A 19,283-nucleotide genomic window follows, 5' to 3' on the forward strand; every position below is an offset into this window, starting at 1 on the left:
TCATCTGAAGACTGGCAAGTGGATAGAACACTTTTAATATTAGACCACCATCAGTTTAGACAACTGGTCAGCTTTCTTCTGGAGATGACTGGATTCACCAAAACTCACTCGGGTACATTGAAAGGAAAGATGAGAAAGTTCTGAGTAACAGCTAAATGACTAATAAGTGATTACTTGCAGTATGTTTATCTCCTCAAAATAGACTTTCTGGAGTCTTCTGGTGTTGGGAACATAATTAATCATGTCGCTTTTAACTGAGTATTTATTTTTAAGAACATTTTTAAAGATTTTATTTATTTATTTGACAGAGAGAGAGCCAGAGAGCACAAGTGGGGGGAACAGGAGAGGCAGAGGGAGAGGGAGAAGCAGATTCCCCGCCGAGCAGGGAGCCCAACTTGGGGCTCCATCCCAGGACCCTGGGATCATGACCTGAGCTGAAGGCAGAGGCTTAACCAGCTGAGTCACCCAGGTGCCCCTTAACTGAGTTTAATAAACTCCATTTCTGGGATGTAAGCATCTGACTCTTGATCTTAGCTCAGGTGTTGATCTCAGGGTCATGAGATCGAGCCTTATATTGGGCTCCATGCTGGGCGTGGAGCCTACTTTAGATAGATAGATGATAGATAGATAGATAGATAGATAAACTAACTCACTCCACTTCTTTGATAATTGATAAAATTATCAAAACATAATGTCGTGTAAGGTCCCCAGAAATTTATCCAGTTACAACCATTTTGTGGTAAGCTGACAGCCAGAGTTTTAGCCTCAGTAACTTTACCCTGTTCTGTGATGATACCGTCTCTCAGATACTGGTTCTAAAGGAGAGGTGTTGAAGGCAGGCTGGGGCAGATGGGGCATGTCACCATCACAATCACCTGGGGAGTGATCTCAGCCCCTCCCTCCTTCCTGTGTATAACTGACCCCAGAGCAGTGTTTTCCAAGCCTGCCTGATTGTGAGAATCATTTGAGTGCACTGTTTCACGTACAGATTCCAAGGCCCCACCCCAGGCGTATGGACTCAGTCCCCAGGGGAGGTCTGGAAATGTCTGTGTGTCAAACACCATTCCAGGGGATTCTTGTCATCTGTCAAATTCAGGAAACTGCTCCCGGGCAGGAGGAAGACTCTTGGGCTTTGCCCCAGACCTACTGAATCTCTCTCTAGTGATAGAGCTTGGGAATTGACATTTTAAAGTCAAAATTTCAATTTTTAAATGCACACTCACATTTGGAAACCACTGCACTAGGATAAGGGAGAATTTAACAACTTCCAAGTTAGTTGGCTTATGTTGATATATTGCCTGCATGTTTTCCATTGCATTTTTATCTGCATGAAGGAAACAGCCCCAGTGCCCCATACTGATGGGGACTGAGTACCTTTGCCCAGTATACAGAAATGGGAAGAGGGGGTCAAGGGCTTTCCTCCAAGAGGCTTGTAGATACGAGGCCAGGCAGCTGATAGTGAAAGGTCATGTTCCCACCTCATATTTTTTTCAGTCCTGTGCGAAACTAGTCTCTTTCCCCAAATAACGCACAGCAAAGGGAATCCCTGGAAATTAGGAATTTTTTCTTTGGGATTCCTGGTTCCTTAATTCTGTCTTTATAAAGTGAAACCATTTTCTCCATTAATAATATTTTCAGGGATTTAGCCAGAAGACTGTAAAAGCCTTTTATACAATGCTAAGCCCCTTTTAATACAGGATTAAGTATGACAGCATTTGAACTTTGGAGGTCTCATTACTTTTTACAAGTGAGACCAGGGGTCTGGGGTCCTGAATGTTCCAGGCTAGAAAGAGTTGAAGTGGTCTCACTCTGCTCTTCTGGCTGGGGTAGGCATGTGGGCGGAGCGGGGCAGTGGAAGGATGCAGGATTAGGAAGGAGGCACAATGGGCTCAGGGGCTTTTATAAGACCAGATAGTGTGTATCCTCTCTTCCCTCAATCCCTCTTTTCTCCAGATGACCTGAACATCGGTGGCATTATTGGGGGGATCCTGGTGGTCCTTGCTGTTCTGGCCCTGATCACCGTGGGCATCTGCTGCGCGTACAGACGGGGTTACTTCATCAATAATAAACAGAATGGTGAAAGGTGAGCCTGTCTTCTGTCTTAAGTGACAAAACCAAAGTTTAAGTTGGCATTACGTGAAAAATCAGTAGTCACTGAAGCCCTCTCTCCTTTTTCAGTTACAAGAGTCCGGGGAAGACAGATGGAGTGAACTATATCAGGACAGATGAGGAGGTAAGGAAAGGAGTGAGGCAACAGAGCAGACATCCTTGAGGAAACCTAGAAATTGAGGTGTTTCCAGCAGAAAAAATGACATTCCTCCTTGGAAACCCTCCCAGTGCAATGTTTGTACACACTCCTGGCGTGCACAGTTTGCAGGCTCTAACAGTAGATGTTACTTTTGAAGAATGGTTTCATTTGATTTGTTTTGCCTTAAGTTTCTTCCTCGGGGAAACGGGGCCTAGACCTGGCTTCCACTCTTCCTCTCCCACTCGGGCCCCTGGGTTGGTAGAGGATGGCCGTGTCTAACCCTGTGTTGGCCTTGCAGGGCGACTTCAGACACAAGTCATCATTTGTGATCTGAAATCTGATGGTGTGGCTGAGGGAGCACATGCAAATACCTCTACCAGAAACTCCTATCAAGAGCAAACCGGGAGCCAAGTGCACTTGGACAGAGCTAGACACTTACGCAAAAGCTTTTTGTTTTGGCCAAAGTTGACCGCTACTCCTTTCTTACTTTTTAACCAGCCACATGAATAAAAGAATTATCCTCGAGATGGGCATAGTCATCACAAGGAGGAAAAAAAAACAAAACTGCATTTCACTGAGGCTGATTCCCAGTCTGTTTCTGGCCTGGCTCCTGCCTGAGTGTTAGGGTGATCGGGAAGCTCTTGGCCACAGAGGCTGGGCTGGGCACTGTGGGCCAGTGAAGCCAGTTTATTCACCACTCATCTACGTCAGCCAGCGTGAGTCCTGTGTGTGGGGCCACCAGGCAGCCATGCAGCACTGGTAACGCAGGGCTTGGGAGCACGACGCACTGCGACACCCTGCAGTTGCAGAGTTTGAACCAGGAAACCCAGAAAAGAGGTGTTTTATGCGATGATCTTGTTTCACAGCTGCCCGCAGCCAGCACTGCAGATTCTCCTTGAAGGTTCTGTTCATCAGTATTTTAGTGTCCATCTTGGAAAATCTGTTTGGATCAGAATTTTATGAAAACAGCCCAAATCAGGAAGGTAAATTGCTTGTTGGAAGAAGGCGTCTTCTTACCTATAGGAACCCTGCTTGCCCATGGGGGGTGGGGGGGGTCAGTATTTACATAAAACCTTCATCTTAGGCGAAATCTGAAATGGTACTGAAATAATGTTCTGCTTTTCTATGGGTGTTTATTTTATAAAATTTTACATTCTAAATTTTTGCTAAAGATGTATTTTGGTTATTGAAAAGAAAATTTCTATTTAAATTGTAAATATGTTGTCATACAGTGTTAAATACCTATTTTTTTAAAAATTTTCAATTTAAGGTAGGAGTTCCAAGCTACTAGTGTTAAATTGGAAAATGCCAATAATTAAAGAGTATTTTAACCCCAAAAATCCTCTCAAGGAAGCTTACTGGAACATTCCTTTTTTTCCACCTAAGTTAGCATTTTTCACAAGAGAATTTACATTGTCTATACATCCCATCATTGTTACTTAGGAAACCTTTAAAAAAAAAAATCCAGTTGAATAATGTCAAAATCTATTTGCAACTCTCCAAAAGAAACATAAGGAGCTCTAAGGGTTAGCTTTGAATGGCCTCTTCCTAGATTACTCCGACTACCTGTGCCCAGAGACCACCCAGAAGTGCTTGGATGTCCCTGTGAAACCACGTTCGCAACTCCCGGGCTTGAGTCCTGTGCCCCACTCGAAGGCCATATTGGCTACTAACTTCGAAGGCTAGCCAGCATGTGCACTGCCATCTTTATTGGCCTGACAGAGGCTTTGTGTGCTGATGAGCTTTATAGCGTTGGACTTACTACTTTCTAGTAGTAAGGTGGACACTTCAAGAAGGGTGGGTGTCTTCCCTGTGGTATCCCAGCCTTCAGCTCCCCGGCGACAGAGCTCTTTCTCGTTGTGGATGGCTCATGAAACAAAGTAGCTATTGTTTGGCTTTAAAATTCATTTTACTTATTTGTGTAGTTCATCAGACTGTCCAGGGCCAAAGGCAGTTCTGAAAACTACAATCATGTTTTTTAAGAAAATGAATTCCACTTTTCCTCTTCTCCATGAAGAAAGCACGGAGACACCGCAGGTTGTGTCTCACTTCACAATAAACCTAAATTATGTGGTGGCGGCGAGGCCAGCCCTTTGAAGAACGTCAGGTAGTGCAGCCGGGGTGGAAAGCCTGATGGCAAGGAAAGCGAAATGCCTGAATCAAGGGCCGTTTTCTGATTTTGATTTTAAAGTCTTTATCTACCCAAGACACTGCTGCTCACTGGGTGTGGGACATTAGAAACATCATTCAAGAGCCTTTGTTCTTCAAGAGCAGATGTTCTTCGCCTCAGATACATTGCTGTGTTAAACTCATGATGTGAAGCGGTTTGAAGAGGGAGCTTCTCAGAGGAGGGCCTCCAGTTCCACTGTGTGCTTCAAGGATGGTTTTTATGTAGAAGGATGTAGTCATCTTGGGATTAAACTTCCAGCGTCTTAATTTTTTATACTTTGAGCGTTTTTTTTAATTGAATACTTGAGACTTATGTTGACTTTTCTTTTTTAAGTTCTGTGAATACTCTGCCACAGGCTGTTTGGCAGAAGCAGTGGGCAACTCTTCATAATTGCTTAATGGTACCCATCTTCTTTTGCGTTTGTGTTTTGAATGCTTAGACTTAAGATATCCCTTCATCTTCACCCCCGCTTGGTAGAAAGGGGTAGTGTCCCCGTTCTCTAATTGTTGGGGAGCAACGCCCTAGCTGCCATCTTGGTTGTCCTAGTGATAGGACAGCCCCGACTCCCTTCTCATGACCGTACCACCACCTAGCCTCGTGCCATGTGAACTGGGGCTGACAGAGAGAAGTGAGTATGGAGGCTGGGAAGTTGGTGCCTGATACTGTAAAGATGTAGACGGAAAAGGACCATTCATGTGTCTTTAAGATGTGAATGCGACTGAAGACTCGAAGCCTCTACAAGGCCATTGCGGCCTCTAGCGTAGCTGTGCTGTACATAGACATTGCAGACTTGTACTAACACACCTGCAAGTTGGTATTTGTTAAACCTCATTTATAAAAGCTTTTAAAAAATCAGCTTTGCCTCGTTTTTTCTTTTATGTGCTCTTGAGTTTACCTCGTTTTCCTAGCATTTTGTTAGGCAAGTACACTTAAAATGGCACGATCCCAGGTTTAAAGAGAGACTGCCATCAATTACCATCTGCTTGATTTGGAGATAAGTGTCTTTACTCAAGAGCTGCTTTGTGACTCTCTCTGCCAATGACCTGTCCATGTGTGTCACCGTTCGTGTATGGGAGCACTGCAGAATAGAGCACAGTGACATTCTACCCCTTTAATCCAACTACCACATTTATACTAAAAACATATCAACACAGTAACCCTGTACTTTTGCTTCTGTAGTGCTGGGATTAAAAAGTGAACTGACTGACTTTTTTCCTGGTCACTCTTGGACAAAACATGAATGCACACGTGTTTAAGGTTACCTAACGGCATCAGCAAAAGACACCAAAGCACGCCCCCCCCATCCCCATGGGAGCAGTCTTTGTGGACTGTTAACACAAACCAGCGTTAGTGCATGCTGCACACAGGCGGACTTTCAGGAGCAGGCCCGCGTTTACATATGAAGAAGGACAGAAGGACATGTGCTGTTAGGAGGCAGACAGCTTCTGTCCGGGGACAGAGGCAGAGGAACAGATGAGCTGAACCTTAAAGACAGACAAAGGGAGTCTTTTTTTTTTTTTTCCTAAAAGGAAAGTGGGTTTTATTTTTCTTTTTCTTTAACAACAGACGTTTATTTCTCACAGTTCTTGAGTCTGGAAGGGTTTTATTATTCTTAAACACTTAATGTAAATTAAAAAGCCCTGTTCTAAAAGTAGAAATATTCTATCTGGTAGAAATATTCTATGGAATACCAGAAGGCTGTATTTATGCTTAACCTTTATTATTCCATTTTAGAAAGCTGTACACTTTAAAACCTGTAATTTATAAATAAGAATAAAAAAATAATTACAATCAAAGTTTCATCATTAGATACAGGAAACTACTGTACTGTAGGGAATTCCGACAAGGTAACAGGATTCATTTATATAAAAGAAAGCTGATCTGTTGTGTTCCTTAAAGACCAGAGTATGCTTTATCAGAATGAACTCGATACTTTCAAATGGAGTAAAGTTAGAATATTAAATAGCTATGGCATTTCTCTATTATTTTACAATTTTTTTTTTTTAACCACATACTGCATAAAGAGAAATGTAAAAGGTTGTTCACCACACAGGTGAACAGGCAGAGTGCTAGGGTCATAAGAAAAAACTCTGGTATCACACAGTTAAAAGCCTCCTCCTCCCTGGGGGTAAGGGAGGTGGACTCTTGTCTTTCCACAGGCAGGAGACAACATGTCCTTAGAGTTCTTGCCTCCCGAACACTCCTGAATGACTGTTTCAGTTGGCTGTTTTCAGGGGGGTCTTTCGGAGTGACCTCCTGCTGGGGGCTGGGTTATCTTTATTTCTGGCTGGGGACTTCACATTCCACTGCTGAGGCTGTGGAGGCCTAGGGAAAGGAAACAGTCATTCTGGAACTAAAGATAAAACCCTGACAAAAACATTTACCTCAAGAGGAACTCTTGGTAAACTTACGGTTTATCAGGAAGCGATAAACATAAAATGTCATTTCCTTGACACTGGGCTTCAATTTTCTCTGAAAGAGAGTCAGACACAAATTCAGATTTCCCAGAACTCAAAAGTGGCTAATGCATCTGACAGAAAAGGAACTTGCCTTTGGTTGAAGGTGTCCGTGGGGTGCCTATGTAGCTGACTCCTGCTCCAAATGTGACATCATTGATGGTCCCTGGGTAAATTTGGGGACAACAGCATTAACAAAAAGCCAGTAGGAAGCAGACCTACATAAAGTCACCCGAGCAAGATCAGGTGGAGCTTCCGCTACAGTTTTACTCAGTCACTTGTATCACTCCCTAAGCACCATCAAATCCAATCCAGGGGCCCTCTCAGGCTCAGTCTGACCTTTCTTTGGGACTCAATGAAGTTGGAGACTCTGTCCTCCTGGATACTCATCCCATCCGTGGTCTTCTGGCTCCCTCCTCTGACCACTCCCTCACATGGCTTTGTGGCCCCTGCACTCCCACTGGCCACTGTCCCTGGCTTCTCACCCACCACACGTCTCCGGTTACTGCCAACACACCAGTGACCCCCGACTCCGGCCTCTCTCCCGCATCCTGTGTCTCCTACTGTACTGCACTCCCTGAAGACACCTGGCCACCTCGTCACCCCCGCTCCTCAGCACGTTCCTTCTGAACCTCAGTGTTATCAGTGGACTGTCCCAGTTGGGACTGTGAGGCATGAGAGGCTCCTTCTCCATTAACCTAATCACCAAGCGGTTACATTCGTCTTCCTCCTAGCTCCTCCTTCTGCCGCTTCCTCTCCTTCTCTCACCAGATGTGTGCTCCTCTCCCCCTGACTTAGCACAGTGCTCTCCACCCAGAGCCGCCTCTTCTTTCAGTTCGCCCCTAGGAGGCAGAGAGCAGAGGGTAGGAACAGACTCGGATCACACTTGATTTGAATTCTGGCTTGCGGTCTTACCAGCTGTGTGAACTACTCTAAAAACCTCAAGTTGCTTTATCTCCAAAATGGGACACAGATGTAGCCCCCTCAAGGGAGTTGTAGGGATTCAATGAGATTATTTATGTTAAGTCCTTAACACAGGACTTGGTACAAGGTAAGTGCTGAATAAAGGTTAACAACTATTATCATTTCTTAGCTCTTATTCCCTATGTCACTAGAATTAAGCTCTAAGAGGCGGCTGCTCTGCTTAGGGTCCCACCGGCTCAGTGTCCAAGCTGGACAGAACCACCTCTGTGCAAGCCAGCCCCCAGCTGCCTTTCGGAACCCGGGTGCTGCATTCACACACTGCCGGCTGCTGTGTCCGATCACCGACCTCTTGCGGGCCCTGGTCTGGGCATGCAGTTCTGCTGCCTGGAGCGCCTCCCTCATCCGACCACCATGCCAGTCATTTGAGACCCGGGTGGCAATGCCTCTCCCAGGGCCTTGCTCCCTACTTTGTGTCCTGTACCTCTCTGTGTGAGCTGTCACCACACTTGCCAGGAACAGAACAAGGCTCCACAGCTGGCTGCTGACGGTCCATCAGAGCCCACAGGCCTCCCAAGAACACGTGTGATGTAGACTTTCTCCCCCGCACTGTAGCCTTCTTAGGAGTACCGATTAGATCTTTCTAGTCTCTTGTAAAGTCCACAGTGCATCTGCAGTACTATGTGCCCGTGAACGACTTAAGCTACGTTAACTGATAAGAAACCAGTATTTTCATCGTGCTCCCACTCAAATAGTTGTGCCTATTCCTGTTTCTGGGAGGTCTCTCCTCATGCTGCAGTTCAAACTCCCCTTCCCTACGTACACATTCCTTTTCCAGTTTGGAAGACTGAGCACATCCAGATTAGAGGTCTCCAACCTTGGCAAAGGCCACTATGCGGTGGCTCTCAGATTCCCTGTGCACTTTGTAAGCACTTACAATCAAAGGCAGGAGCATCTCTGCTGCCTGACTGACAGCAATAAGAGGGACTTGCTGAACGCTGCACAGATTTTCAGTTAAGATCTAGCTCTGAAAAGGACTCATTTCCATTTAGCAAAGCCACTTTGCTCATGCTGAATACCACCGGTGTGCCAGAACAGTGGAGCTGGCTAGCATTTTTCCTCCTGCTTTCGTACAGCTGAGACCACTTCTTGACAGTCACCCCACCTAAGAGTTGTCAACAGAATGTGTATCTACAAACCACAGAGAAAAGAGAACTGAGTGTTTTTACATGATCTGATAATTCTCCCAGGAAGCAGAGCTAATAGGAGACCCTTCTTCAAGCATTCCTTCCTGCTTCAGAATAAGGAAAGATGACCACGAATTTTACATTCAAGAGCCTAGAGAGAGAAAAAGCACTCTCTTGACCTGGGGACACCCGAGGGTCTTATTTTCAGTGCAAAGACGACTCTATGCATGCAAATCCAAGCAGTATTAATGCGGCCCGCCAGGCTTCGCTGCTGAGGAACTTAGGCTGCTAGGAAACCAACCAAAGACTGAAATCAGGGACTCCTGGGGATGAGCAAAACTAAAATGAGATGCATTCCCCCCGCCCCCCGTTTCTGCAGCATATGGTTCCTAATGCCAAAATAGAAGCACTCGGTTCCTCTGAACCAGGAACAAAGAACATACAGAAAATTTGTCTGTTTCAAAGAGGTTGAGTTTTTCACATATATAACATTACACCTGTTCAATATATAGAACCCCAAATTACTGCTTTAATGACAAAGCAGTCACGATTCGGTTGTCATCTAAGGAGATGTGGGTTAGGAGTTCTGTTCATCGTTAATCTCCCTTAAAAGGAGGACTTGATGGAAATTCTCTATAACCCGGTAAATACTCTAACAGATCTAGCATCACAGGTCATAGAACTGCCCAGCAACTAGCCAGAACACACTAGGTGCTCAATAAATGTGTACTGACTGAACATACAACTAAATGAATGCCTAGCTCCTGGGTTGCACCATAACCAAAGAGAAGAGCACCTTAACATGTTCTCATCTGGCAGTCCCACCCAAGAGCAGCTCTATGAGAGCAAAGGCTGTAGAAGGACACAGGAACTGCAATTGGGAGACCTGGCTTCAGGTCCCAGCTCTGCCATTCGTCCCATCACTTAACTCACTGTTTCGCTCCTCCCATGTTCCAGGCACTGAGGCAGGCCCAGTGGGCACAGTAAAGAGTAAAACAGCTTACAAACTAACTGCAAGGACGGAGGAAGTAGTATAGCTGACCCTGAACAATGTGGGAGTTCAGTATGTAACTTTTCACTCCCCGCAAAATTAACTGCGAATAGCCTACTGTTGACCAGAAGGAAGCCTTACCAGTAATATCAACAGTCAGCTAACACATATTTTGTATGTTAGATGCATCGCATACTGTAATCTTCCAATAAAGTAAGCTGGAGAACAGGAAGTGCTATTAAGACAATCACAAATGCTATTAAGACAATGTATGGTGCTGCACTGTAAACAATCTGCACACAAGTGGACCCGTGCAGCTCAAACCCCTGCTGTTCGAGGGTCCACTGTGTGTGGAGGTGTGGCGAGTACGGCGGAGGAGTCAGTGCCGGGAGGGGGCACCTCATCTCGTCTGAAGGGTCAGGGCGGGCTGCTGCTGGAGGGTGAAGCGGCGGCCACCAGGGCACGGGAAGTTCTAGGTGAGGACGTGGTGCATGAACGCCCCGCGCCAGGCAAGAGGGTGTGTGTGCAGGACCCTGAGACCCCAGCCCGGGGCTGGCCGGCAGAGGAAGGGGGAGGTGGACAGCAAAGAGGCGGGAGGCACACTGAGACACACCGTGGACCTAAGAAGCTATAAAACAAGGTAATGGGAAAAAATCCTCTACACTTCTGTAGACTCGGAAATAACAGATTAGAAAAACCACCCCATGGGAGTGAGAAGACAGAGGCTCTCGGCACAGCTGGTGGTGGGTCCTCAATAGGCCAGTGAACCCGCAGGCTCAGCTGGCTCCGGAGCCAGTCGATGCCGTACCCGGTGCCTGCCAGTGTGGACACGGGACTGCTACAAAGCAGGGCTGCGCAAGTGCTGGCTCTAGAATGGCAAGCATGGCACTGCCCAGGGAACCTGTGCCTCAGCCTCCCTCCCTGGCTAACAGGGAGCCTCCCGGGTGGCTGGGAGTTTAACTGAGCGCATACCCGTGAAAGCACTTAGAAGACCACTCGAATGACAGCTAGTGCTCGGGCTGCTGAGTTATAATTGTCACAAGATGCCGTGTGACAAGGCACCACAATGTTGCTGACCACCAGGAGCGCCTGCATCGAGGGAAAGACCTCTCTTCCAACAGGAGGAGTCCCGCAGACACACGGTGACTGAGGAGAGTCTCAGCAGAAGCCGGCTTGTCACAGGAGTACTTACTCTCAGGAGTACTGATCGCTCGTTTAGTTACGTGGTCCACAGCTCCACTGGACTCCTGCTCCAAGCTGTAGGAGGTTGCTAAGATAAAACAGGAAAGTTTTAGCTGTCCAAAAAACCCCAACACGGTTAGCAAGATCTGTGATAAAGCTAATATCCCAAATAAAGTGTTTTTATAATGAAGTAACTCAGAAAGATACCAAAAAATGATAAACATGAGAAACATTGTCCATTTTCACTAGGATTCAAAGAAAAGGAAATTAAGGGGCGCCTGGGTGGCTCAGTCATTAAGCGTCTGCCTTTGGCTCAGGTCATGATCCCAGGGTCCTGGGATCGAGCCCCGCATCGGGCTCCCTGCTCTGCGGGAAGCCTGCTTCTCCCTCTCCCGCTCCCCCTGCTTGTGTTCCCTCTATCGCTGTGTCTCTCTCTGTCAAATAAATAAATAAAATCTTTAAAAAAAAAAGAAAGAAAGAAAAGGAAATTAAAACCATAGCCGGTTTTGATCTATAAAGCCCGGCAAAGAAGATGGGAAATTGTAAGACCAATGTTTCTAAGCAGGAAGATGGCCACTGGCTCTGGCCAACGTACAACTGCAGTGAGTTACAGAAGCCAATCTGACGCTATCAAAGGCTTTAAAAATATTCATGGCCTCTGAGTGCTGGGAATCAATCCTAAAGATTATATACTTTATTGTGACATTACTTCAAAAAATTGAAAAACACCTGTATTTCCGAGAGGAGGGTAACAGTAAATAGGTTTCAGTACTTCCACAAGATAGAATGCTAAGAGGCCATGGGGAGAAAAGTTAGGAAAGAAAAGTTCATGGGCAAATGTTCACTATTACTCTCAGTTATGTGGAGGGAGGTCGACTACAAACCAGAAATGCACACTACGATTACAACTTTATAAATAAGGCCAAATGCATGTGTGTGGGGAGTGGAAAGATGGGAAGAATGAATACTTTGCCACTAATGGGTGAGTTTTCCACTCCACTCTCTTTTCCAAATCTCTAATAAGAGACAACCCAGAGTCCCAAATCCCCAAAGTTGTTTGTTTTAAAAATAAGAAAACAGAATCATTTAAAAAAGGATGAGAGGGAGGCTTGTTCTGTGTTTTCATCTGTATCCTCACTGTGTCTGAGGTACAAAACCGACCACTTCTATCGGCCCCCCTGGAGCCACCCCGGACCTGGAACTTACCACGATGGCACATTTTGTCCAGGCTCTGCGAGCTTAACGGGAATGGCAACACTCCTGTGCTCCGACTCCGGTGCCTGCTACTGGACTCCACAGCTTTCTTGACAGAATTCAGGATCGCAATGGTGCTCAGGGACATGGGCCTGAGGAGGAAAACATGCCAGATGTGCAGAGAGGAGGAGGGCAAAAACGCTGCAGTAACCGCCCTCGGCCTCCCGGGGGCGCCCTCAACCACACTCCTTGCAAATCAGAAAGAGAGGAGCCTGGAGGAGGTGTCCGCCAAAAGGCCCAGTGGGGAAGGCCCAGAGGCAGCGGAGAATGTGGTGAGAGGCAGTCAGCCCCATCCCTGATGTAGCGGCTCCGTACCTGCCTTTGGGCATGAACCTCTTCAATAGCCCAGTCTCCAGGGCAGGGGACAGAGGCGGTGCTTGGCCAGCAAGCGCCCTGGGTGTTGAGGGCTGGCTCGCAGCAGCGGGCACAGTGGCACCTTCCCGGCCACCAAGAGCTGGCATTACTTCTAAACTCGGAGCAACCTGTCAGAGAAGAGAAATAAAGACTCTTTACCTACTGACACTTTTTTGTTGTTGTTAATGGAAACTTTACATGCCCTGAGCAAGTCCAGAAAAAACTGTGTCAGCCCTGGGCAAGTAGAACGTTCTCTTCAGAAAGTTATGGCAGATGTCATGGCACTAAAGAGAAAAAGGATTAAGTTAGTTGGCCTTCATCAGTTTTTAATGCAGTGGATCTGTCTGGATTTCTCAGAGACGTGAACACACTGTGTCTGGAAGTGAACAGCAGCTCACTGGAAATACCCCAAGTGACATTCTGTTCGAAACAGGGGACCACAGACAAACTGAGACACCTAGGGGGATCTAGTTAGCTATGATCACTAGAATCACAGATCAAACAACCTGCCGACCAGCTTGCTTTCTGGGTATTCGCACACAGCCCCCAGGTATTACTCTGATGACTTTCCAGACAAGTTCATGAGGCCTGGCCAGGAGGGAAGGGAAGCCTCCCCGATCGAGTGATCCATGTGGCACATGCGGCAAAGGAACACACAGTGGTCCACAACCAGCAACCCGAAAGTTCTCGATCCAGCCAACCTCGGCTCCTATGTGGGTTTCGAGCAGCACTGGGGAAGCTGGGAGCGGAGGGCGGACTGGAGAGAGGAGGGTCACACACTACTTGTGCTGTGTCCCCCTGGTCCTGCAAGCCGCCACACTCACGTCTGCCTGCCTCGCTCGGCCCTGCTCCTGGGCTCGCTGCTCGACGTACTTCTTGATGTCGTACTCAAGTTCTGATGCCAGCTGCCGGTCTAGCGCAAAGCAATCCTTGATTTCATCGCGGTAATCCTGCATCACCTCCTAAAACAGACCCCGAGGCATCTTTTAGTGTTTTCTTGAATAAATACATAAGCTCTGCAATGCAACCAGAGAAATATTAACAGGAGTAGTAAGACACGTTTTGCTGAGAGCCGACTATTTCTAGTACATCAACCACCAAGTTAAGTAACATGATGGTATTTTCCCAGGAAAGGCCAACTGCACTGGTATTGACCACAGAAGGCAGGGAGCATGGTGTGAGAGATTAAGTTATCAGTTCTGATCTCTTAGGGAGTGTCCTGTCTATCTGCCATTAAACAGGCAGTTTCCCAGGTTCCTGATGAGGAAGAAGGGACATGGAATCACACAATCTGAGCCTCAAGCAGGCCTTATTCCAGGGCACAGAACTGCCACTGATAAGCCACCCCCTTTCCATTCCTGAAGGCAGGGATGGGGATAGTGATGTAGCTAGGTGGCTGGGCTTGGCTCTGGGTCACCACCAGTTTAAAGGCTCTTGTAGTGTCACTGAGGCAGGCCCCTTAGGAATTCAAGTCAGAGGTTAGGTGGGCAGGTGATACCTGGCACTGTCCTGGCTCCGACAGGGCTTCTGGAGCAAGTTACAGGAAGCTGTGCAGTCTAAAAGTTGCTCATCTGTCTACACTAGCTTTCTCAGAGGATGGCAACTATGGTTCTACTCCCATCGTTGTGTCTTCCTCTGAAGATAGGACAGAAAAGCTTTTATCATATGACGCTAAGAACATTCTCAGGGCTTACAGGGTGCTGCCAGGGACCAGGCCTCTTGGCTAAGAGGAAGAAACCATTTCACCTAACTTAGTAGTAGAGGGAGACGATGTATCGGACCCCACCTGTGAGGGAAGTCCCAACAAAGGGAAGGCAATCTATGAACCCTTCCAGCTACCGTGAAGAGAGGCTGCACAGGTCGGGGCAGAGGGCAGCTGAAGCTGCTTCCACAGAAGGCCGCCAACGAACGAGAGCTGTGCCGCTCAAATAGGGCAGCTGTGTGGCCATCCTCTGGCCGTGTGCTCCGCAACAGGGGACAGACTTACTGTGCGTAAGCCTTTAAGTAGTTTGAGGATCTAAACTCTTTTTTTTCCCTCTCAGAGCTTTAAAACAGGGCAATAAAAGCCTAAGAATAACTGGACGTTCCCATTTTTTACCACACAATGAGCCTATCTTTCCTACCTTAACTTCCTTTAGTTTAAAGAGCTATTTAAGGAATTTACATTAAATATAATTTGGTTGTAGCCCTTACTGGAAAAATTTTTGTAGCATTTCTTGAAGAAGAAAATAGCATAGTGTAAACAGAGAACAGAAAAAAAACTGTTCCATTTATTTCTGATTGAAAAATTTTGCCAGAAAGGTCGGGGGCCTCATTTATGTCTGCATGGCAAGTCTACATACTCTGGGTGCTTAGACCACGACTTTTCATGGCCTCAGATCCCAGCAGTGACGGCGGCCCGGCCCCCAACAGTGCGCCCCAAGACCCACTGCTACTTCCTGATGTGGAGGCAGTGTTAAAGGTAAACATCCCCAAATTGAACATGATGCCCAATTTCACTTTATCTCTCACCAGAATGAACTAAGATGATGCCTTTGTACTTGACCCCAGTTGAGAAAGTCTTCAAAACGGAATCTCCAAACTGGTATCAAGGACACACATGCTCAGCAGAATGAGTCAGCCCTTCATAAACTCAACGGCATGAAAAAGGCAAGAACCGGCTTCTGTGGAACCTACGGTCAAACTCTTTCTCTCTTCTCCCCGACAGTCAAAGGCCTGTCTGGCTGGTCTAATTCTAAAAAAATGTAAAGCTGGTTTTGTAGCATTTTGAGTTCCTGCGTTCACCGACCAACTACACCATCATAACTGTGACCAATCCTGAGTAATGAGCTAGAGGAGGGAGACACTGGCCACAAAGCACAAGGTCATCTTTTACCCTGAGATAGGTCATGAGTTCCCGCAAAGCTGGGATCTTATTTTTCTCTAGCAAGGTCTTCAGGGAGATGATAATTGGAATAATATTTTCTATGAAATTCTTCTTCTGAACCTGTAGTAACACAAACAAAGGCATGTTTTAGATGGATAAAGTTCTGAGACAAAGGCTTCTCCCTGACCTAGCTCGTTCTGCACGACCAATCTACGGTACTACAAAGACTTCTTGTTTATCTTTTATGATGATGCTGGGAACTGTCTAGGACCCAGCACCTTTGTCTTGGAGACTTTATAAGCATTACCTCAAAACACTCAGAAGGCTTTCTGAAGTAGGATGGGGATGAACGCAATTCTTACTTTCTAAACAAGAAACAGGAATTAGAAATAGGCTGAATAACGACAACAAGCTCTAAACCTCCACACAAACCCATCTCGGAGCCAGTCAGTTCCTCCACTCAGCATCCTCCCTTTGGAATGAAAATGAGTTCACTTCTGGCTACCCAAAAGGGACATTTTGTATTCCTGCTGTGAAATGACAAATGGTTGAGAATGGCTAAGTATGAAAGAGTCAGTGTTGTATTTCTCTCTTTTTGTGTGTATAACTTCTCACACATTTAGAAAAGGTTTATGTATTTATATAGTATCTGATTTGACCAAGCCTTCCATATTCTTAACCGTGAATGATCACTAACCAGTTATTTTCTAATAAATCTCTTAGAATTAAAAATAGCCATTATAGTAACCCACATATGTAGTTAAGATTTATCCTTCTGAATTCGGAAAGTATTCTTTTTCTTCTTAAAGTCACTAGTATATGTTCCCTGCTTGTAAATCACCATTTCTAAAAAGTAAGAGTTCCTGAGATAGAAGGTCAATCGGTAGAGAAATAAACACTTTAATAAATATGAGTTTGAGCAGATGGTAAGTACAGGGATAGTCTTAAAAAGTGGCTTAAATATGTTCAACTCAATAAATATGATCAAATGCCTTCTCTGTAGCAGACACAAAGCTAACCTCTGGGGATATAAAAATTAAGCCAAGAATTCTTGCCTTCCAGCTACTTCTAGACCAGACTGTGTGCTATGATGTGTGGCATGGTGTGACAAGTGGCAGGATGGTGAGGAACTTACAGAAGAGGGATGCCTAACGAGGCAGGCGCATCTTTTGAAAAGATGTAGGAATTTGGCGGCAGGAAAGGAGGACAGGGTGGGAGAGGCCCTGTGGGCAGACAGACAGTGTGCAAAGGCACAACAGCAGGAGTGCACACCTCCCACTCGAGGAACCAACAGTGACCTGGAATGGAGAAGTCAGGGAAGGGAGCATGGAGACGGGAGGTGCAGGGGCAAGAGTTCCGTGTGCCTGGGAGAAGAATAAGGATTTTATTCAGAAGGTGATAGGAAGCCACCAAACTACAGTCTAAAGGTAGCATTAGTGAGGTATAACTTATATGCAGTAAAATTTATCCATGTCAAGTGAACAGTCTGACGCATCTGACAACAGTATAGAGTAACCAACACCACAGTCTGCATAATCACCCGTAATCCGTCACCCTGAAATTCCCTGCTGCCCTCTGCAGCCAATCTGCCTCTAGTCTCTTTTAAGCAAGAGAATAAAATGATCAAATTTGTCCTTAAGAAAGACTGCTGTGGCAGCAAGGCGGTACACAGCCTGGACCAGAAAAAACTAGAGACACAAAGGATGCTGAGTGAGGAAACCACTGGGAACGGCACCAGCTTAAGTAAGTACAGAACTGGTCGAATGGGTGAGGGAGATGGGTTTGTGAGATAAAATGGACTGCATCTGGGGACACACTGGATGGCGTCAAAGTCTATTTCTTCAGGGTCCAAAGCTTTCAGGACTCAGGTGGGAAATACAACCTAGTGATCGAGGCTAGTGTAAGAACTGGACCCTGGTGAGGACTATGGCAATCAAGCGCCGCTCTAAATCAGTCTGATCCCAATTTTCACACTGTGGCCAAAGGAAGCATGTGCCTGGCATGTGACACTCCAGAATGGGGTAGTACTGAGCTCCCTTATGGACAACTTGGTAGATAATGGTTTCCTTCTCCACAACAGTGACTGCGGGAGAAGAGACAGAGAGGAGGGAGAAGAGAGGAGTAACTCAGTTTTGAAAGAGGAAGTCTGAGATGCCTGTGGCACATCCAAGCAGACCAATGGGATGGGTTCGGGCCACGAGAGGAGGTGGAGCTAGAAACACAGAGGCAGAATCGTCATCACTGGAATGAGTGTTAAGGCCATGGGTGAGAATAAAATCCTGATTTGAGGTAGACCACCAGTACTCAGGGGGTAGACGGAGGAACACAGGGGTGTAACGAGGCCCGTTTGTGGAACGACACACTCACTTGCGAGATGAGCCGCTTCTGAGCTTCCTGCATGACCGCACTGGCCAAGGCCGTGTCATCTTCTTCCATAAGGAGGTCCTTATCTGCTTTAGATCTCATGGCCAAAAGCTTGATCTCCTTTGAGCTGAGGACCTCAAATGTATCTGAAAGCAATTCACTGGCTTCCATGTCTAGGGGCAGGATGCCGTCGGCAAAGGATGCTGAGAGAGAGCACAAAAGATCAGCTTCAGGGCGCCTGGGTGGCTCAGTTGGTTAAGCGACTGCCTTCAGCTCAGGTCATGATCCTGGAGTCCCGGGATCGAGTCCCACATCGGGCTCCCTGCTCGGCAGGGAGTCTGCTTCTCCCTCTGACCCTCTTCCCTCTCATGCTATCTCTCATTCTCTCTCTCTCCAAAATAAATAAATAAAATCTTTAAAAAAAAAAAAAAAAAAAAAAAGATCAGCTTCAGAGAAAGAGCCCAGCCCCGGTGGGGGAGGGTATCCCACAGAGCTAGGAGGGCCCGTCTTGGCTTCGAGTGGGGGGTCTGTGGGCACAGCTGATGTCAAAGAAGGAAAAAAACGGGGTCTTCCCATAGTATCAGGGTCTCATTTGCTATAGGTCTGCTGAGCCATTAGCTATAGGGCATTTCATTTTTAAATATACATTTTATCCCAAATACACCAGGCCTACCCAAAATACTAAGACAGATTTTGGAAGTGATATTGAATCGTTGTTCATCTGTGAAGTGCTCCAGAAGAAATTTGTAGATTTTCATTCGTTTCTGCTTGTTTGTCTTTCCCTTCAGTGAAAACAGCCGTTTCTCTCTATGGTGAAACAGGACAATTTTACCACAGCACATGGGCAAGGGTACAAGGATGTTAATTTCAATAGCAGTTCGCAGCACCTTAAAAGCTGTCTACCCAAGACGTTAAGTGCACAGACGAGAGGACGGCACGTCCCTCAGGACGCTATTGCAGGCTGAACGGGCTCACATCACCCTGCCCAGAGAAGGCAGTCCCGCTGCAAGCACCACTGGGGCCGCAGTCTGTGCCTCACCACTTGTACACGCAGCTGCCCACCTCCCCCTGCTTGCCCGGCCCTTCCCGAGAGCTCTGCTGACCTCTCGGACTGGGGGAACTTGTTATACTTCTCATGCTTCTCGTAGTTATTGAAGTGGAAGATACACTCAATGAAGTGCTGGAAGAACATGACAGGGTTCCTCTTCAGTAACAGGTGAGCCAGGCAAAACTCCCCGAAACTGCAAAGAAGGGGAGAGAGAAGAAAGAGACCCGTTTGCTATTTGCAGA

The 19,283-nt window shown here is 46.5% G+C and overlaps 2 protein-coding genes across 4 annotated transcripts in view; one reads left to right on the top strand and one right to left on the bottom strand.

The window, feature by feature from the left end:
* The window catches only part of JAM3 (junctional adhesion molecule 3), a 105,559-nt gene extending 90,155 nt beyond the window's left edge, over window positions 1-15,404 (top strand). The window contains exons 7-9 of one of the 2 annotated variants that reach the window (XM_073904017.1): window positions 1,954-2,083; window positions 2,179-2,233; window positions 15,278-15,404. In XM_073904017.1, coding sequence (XP_073760118.1) covers window positions 1,954-2,083; window positions 2,179-2,233; window positions 15,278-15,292 — 200 coding nt within the window. In that variant the 3' untranslated portion in view covers window positions 15,293-15,404. Of the gene's footprint in view, window positions 1-1,953; window positions 2,084-2,178; window positions 2,234-2,546; window positions 5,274-15,277 lie in introns of those variants that run through there. The other variant, XM_025893514.2, reaches the window with a different exon arrangement.
* NCAPD3 (non-SMC condensin II complex subunit D3) overlaps window positions 1-19,283 on the bottom strand; it is a 75,923-nt gene that overhangs the window by 1,120 nt on the left and 55,520 nt on the right. Inside the window, exons 25-35 of one of the 2 annotated variants that reach the window (XM_025893512.2) lie at window positions 19,097-19,234; window positions 18,667-18,800; window positions 17,997-18,196; window positions 15,639-15,749; window positions 13,588-13,725; window positions 12,725-12,891; window positions 12,362-12,501; window positions 11,166-11,243; window positions 6,969-7,040; window positions 6,830-6,890; window positions 5,958-6,743 (exon numbers count right to left, since the gene is read on the bottom strand). In XM_025893512.2, coding sequence (XP_025749297.1) covers window positions 6,635-6,743; window positions 6,830-6,890; window positions 6,969-7,040; window positions 11,166-11,243; window positions 12,362-12,501; window positions 12,725-12,891; window positions 13,588-13,725; window positions 15,639-15,749; window positions 17,997-18,196; window positions 18,667-18,800; window positions 19,097-19,234 — 1,348 coding nt within the window. In that variant the 3' untranslated portion in view covers window positions 5,958-6,634. Of the gene's footprint in view, window positions 1-5,957; window positions 6,744-6,829; window positions 6,891-6,968; window positions 7,041-11,165; window positions 11,244-12,361; window positions 12,502-12,724; window positions 12,892-13,587; window positions 13,726-15,638; window positions 15,750-17,996; window positions 18,197-18,666; window positions 18,801-19,096; window positions 19,235-19,283 lie in introns of those variants that run through there. The other variant, XM_025893513.2, reaches the window with a different exon arrangement.

This window comes from Callorhinus ursinus, unplaced genomic scaffold, assembly GCF_003265705.2.
Source record: "Callorhinus ursinus isolate GAN/ISIS: 27379988/994484 unplaced genomic scaffold, GSC_fseal_2.0 scaffold19, whole genome shotgun sequence".
Taxonomy (NCBI): Eukaryota; Metazoa; Chordata; class Mammalia; order Carnivora; family Otariidae; genus Callorhinus; species Callorhinus ursinus.